This window comes from Austrofundulus limnaeus, unplaced genomic scaffold, assembly GCF_001266775.1.
Source record: "Austrofundulus limnaeus strain Quisiro unplaced genomic scaffold, Austrofundulus_limnaeus-1.0 Scaffold59, whole genome shotgun sequence".
Taxonomy (NCBI): Eukaryota; Metazoa; Chordata; class Actinopteri; order Cyprinodontiformes; family Rivulidae; genus Austrofundulus; species Austrofundulus limnaeus.
In genome coordinates, this window is record NW_013952461.1 from 1,381,454 (window position 1) to 1,383,824 (window position 2,371).

At 34.9% G+C, this 2,371-nt stretch overlaps 1 protein-coding gene across 3 annotated transcripts in view; it reads left to right on the plus strand.

Moving 5' to 3' along the window:
• The first annotated feature begins 232 nt into the window (after positions 1 to 232).
• The window catches only part of phtf1 (putative homeodomain transcription factor 1), a 14,538-nt gene continuing 12,399 nt past the window's right edge, over positions 233 to 2,371 (plus strand). For 2 of the 3 annotated variants that reach the window (XR_001310303.1, XM_014009571.1), the window contains exons 1-5: positions 233 to 648; positions 745 to 863; positions 1,481 to 1,537; positions 1,623 to 1,692; positions 1,784 to 1,942. Coding sequence is in view for 2 of the 3 variants with exons in the window: in XM_014009571.1 (XP_013865025.1) it covers positions 834 to 863; positions 1,481 to 1,537; positions 1,623 to 1,692; positions 1,784 to 1,942 (316 nt within the window). In the remaining variant the exon portion in view is untranslated. The remainder of the gene's footprint in view (positions 649 to 744; positions 864 to 1,480; positions 1,538 to 1,622; positions 1,693 to 1,783; positions 1,943 to 2,371) is intronic. The other variant, XM_014009572.1, reaches the window with a different exon arrangement.

Below are 2,371 nucleotides of genomic sequence, written 5' to 3' on the forward strand. Positions count from 1 at the left end.
AGAAAGAAAGAAAGAAAGAAAGAAAGAAAGAAAGAAAGAAAGAAAGAAAGAAAGACAGGCAGGCAGGCGCCTGACTTCTCTTCGCTCTGATTGGCTCAGATTTGTGTTTTTCATTTGTCTTTCATAATTTACCTCAGCATGCCTCTCAGGCAGCAATTCACTCTTTTCATTCGGCAAAATTAAACTAAGAAACAAAAATACTAATACTAAAAGACACAGAATGTTCACTTTAACGTAAAGCTAATTCAAGTGTTTTGATTAATTGTGAATTTGTCCCTTTTTTACGATTTTAAACCCGCCTGTAAGGGTCAAAGTAGCTCCTGAAAGACAATACGTGGGGAAAATAAAAACCCACGGACACAACTCGATCAACCCGGAAAAGAAAAGCGGAAGAGTTAGCTAAAAAATACAAAACATTTGGAAACAAATCTTTAAAACTGCTGAAAGCGCGTGATTAAGTGAGCAGTGGTTAAAATGTAACATTTATGAGTGTTTAAATACGACGGACGTGCATTTAAAAGACCCCTCAGTTTTAAAAGAAGAGGAGACTGAAAGTAATGACAAGAAAGTACTTTTTAGTCCACTATTATGATTTTTGAAGACTTTTCTTTCATTTTGTGCCTAAATCAGCTTGAGGTCTTGCCATAGGTAAGTGTTTGTTTATATTCTTTATTTTGCTGATTGTTAGTGTTTATTTTTTTTTTAAAAAGTGCTTTTTCCAATAAATATTTGTGGTTTTTTTAGCAGTGAGTCTGTTTACTTCAAATCTGGATTTCTGGCCAATCCAGTAACATGTCCTGATCCCAGTGTTTTGGCTTTTGTTACTGGTAACAATGGTCAGAATAGCTTGGTATCAAGAGAAGGTAAGACTATTATATTTTTGTGCTTTAATAGTAAGCTTTAAATATATATATTTATAACATTTTTTATCTTTCTCTCTATATATATGTTTCACTATGTGTGTGTAAAACATAACATGAATTGATATGTGGGATTAAAGCTTTAAGACTTTATCAGCAAAAATGTGCATTTTCATAATATTTCACACCTTATAAACAATGACAATGTAGAAAAAGCCTAAATCAGGTAAACATTATTTTTTGTTTTATTATATTTATTTATTATTTATTTGATTTTTATTTTTTACACAGAGCGCTGCCTGAATTTCTCTGTGCAGACGTTTTTGTTGCTATATTTGGAGGATTATACTGCTAAATCTTAGTTAATACCTCTAACAGTTGATGTAAATCCATTATTATTTGTCTACTTGAGATGCATGGCAGAATTTCTTCTTTCAAGTCTTCCTTTCATTTGGATAATTTACCATAAACCTTAAACCAAAGAGGCTGTTATTAACCAGTGTGCTTATTTTTTGATTTCTGTGCTAACCGAGACAAATTTCAATTGAGCTGCTTGTGCCTCTTGTTGTGTTTTTTTTTTTTTTTAAATCTGAACAATGAGAACATTGTTTTTGTTGCAGATCGGTGCCTACGATCAGCAAGTCTGGGAGAAATCACTGGAGACAGCGGAACTAGTTGTGAGACACATTTCTCTACAATGAGATAGTTGTTTGTGTTGAAATGTTGCCGTTCCCTGTAACCTGAGGTGTTTGTTGTGTTTAGGGTTTGGAGAGCAAGCCGAAGAAGACCGGTTACATCAAACCAGATCTCATCGATGTTGACTTAGTAAGAGGTGAGAAGGTGATAAATCCATATACAAACCCAAACTTGTGTTCATTTAAATTAAGCTCTGTTTTGGTTTGATCATTTTTTTGTTTTTTTAGGCTCAACCTTCAGCAAAGCCAAACCAGAGAGTCCGTGGACAGCTCAGACTCGTAAAGGTCTGGTCCGAGTTCTGCTGTATCCGTTCTTCTTTCAGTGGTGGATTCGGGTGACATCCAAGTCCATCTCCACATGTATCCTCGTGCTTTATTTCTTACAAGGTGAGCTCGTTGTTTTTATTCTTCGCTTGTGTTGAGGCTAAAGACTGAACATACTACCATAAAGGGTTAAAGCAGAGCTCTGCAACCTGCGGCTCTGGGGCCACRTGTGGCTCTTTGCTTCGGCTTCTGTGGCTCTTTATAGCTTTGACCAAAAATAACATGAAAAGCGGTTTTCCTGTCTTAATATTTGGCCACACGTTTCACTTCATGCTAGTAGTTTGTTAGCCGCATCAACTCGTAGCCACACAGTTTGATTTTTCTTTTAAACCTATTAGAAAAGTAAAGAAAAACCCACTAAAAAATGCTTTAAAGTTGCTGAGGAAAGGCAAAATCAAAAAAGTAGATCAGTAAATATCAAAAACTACAATTACTGTATTTATTCATGTATAATACTAGAAATTTAACCCTAAATATCATACACAATATGGT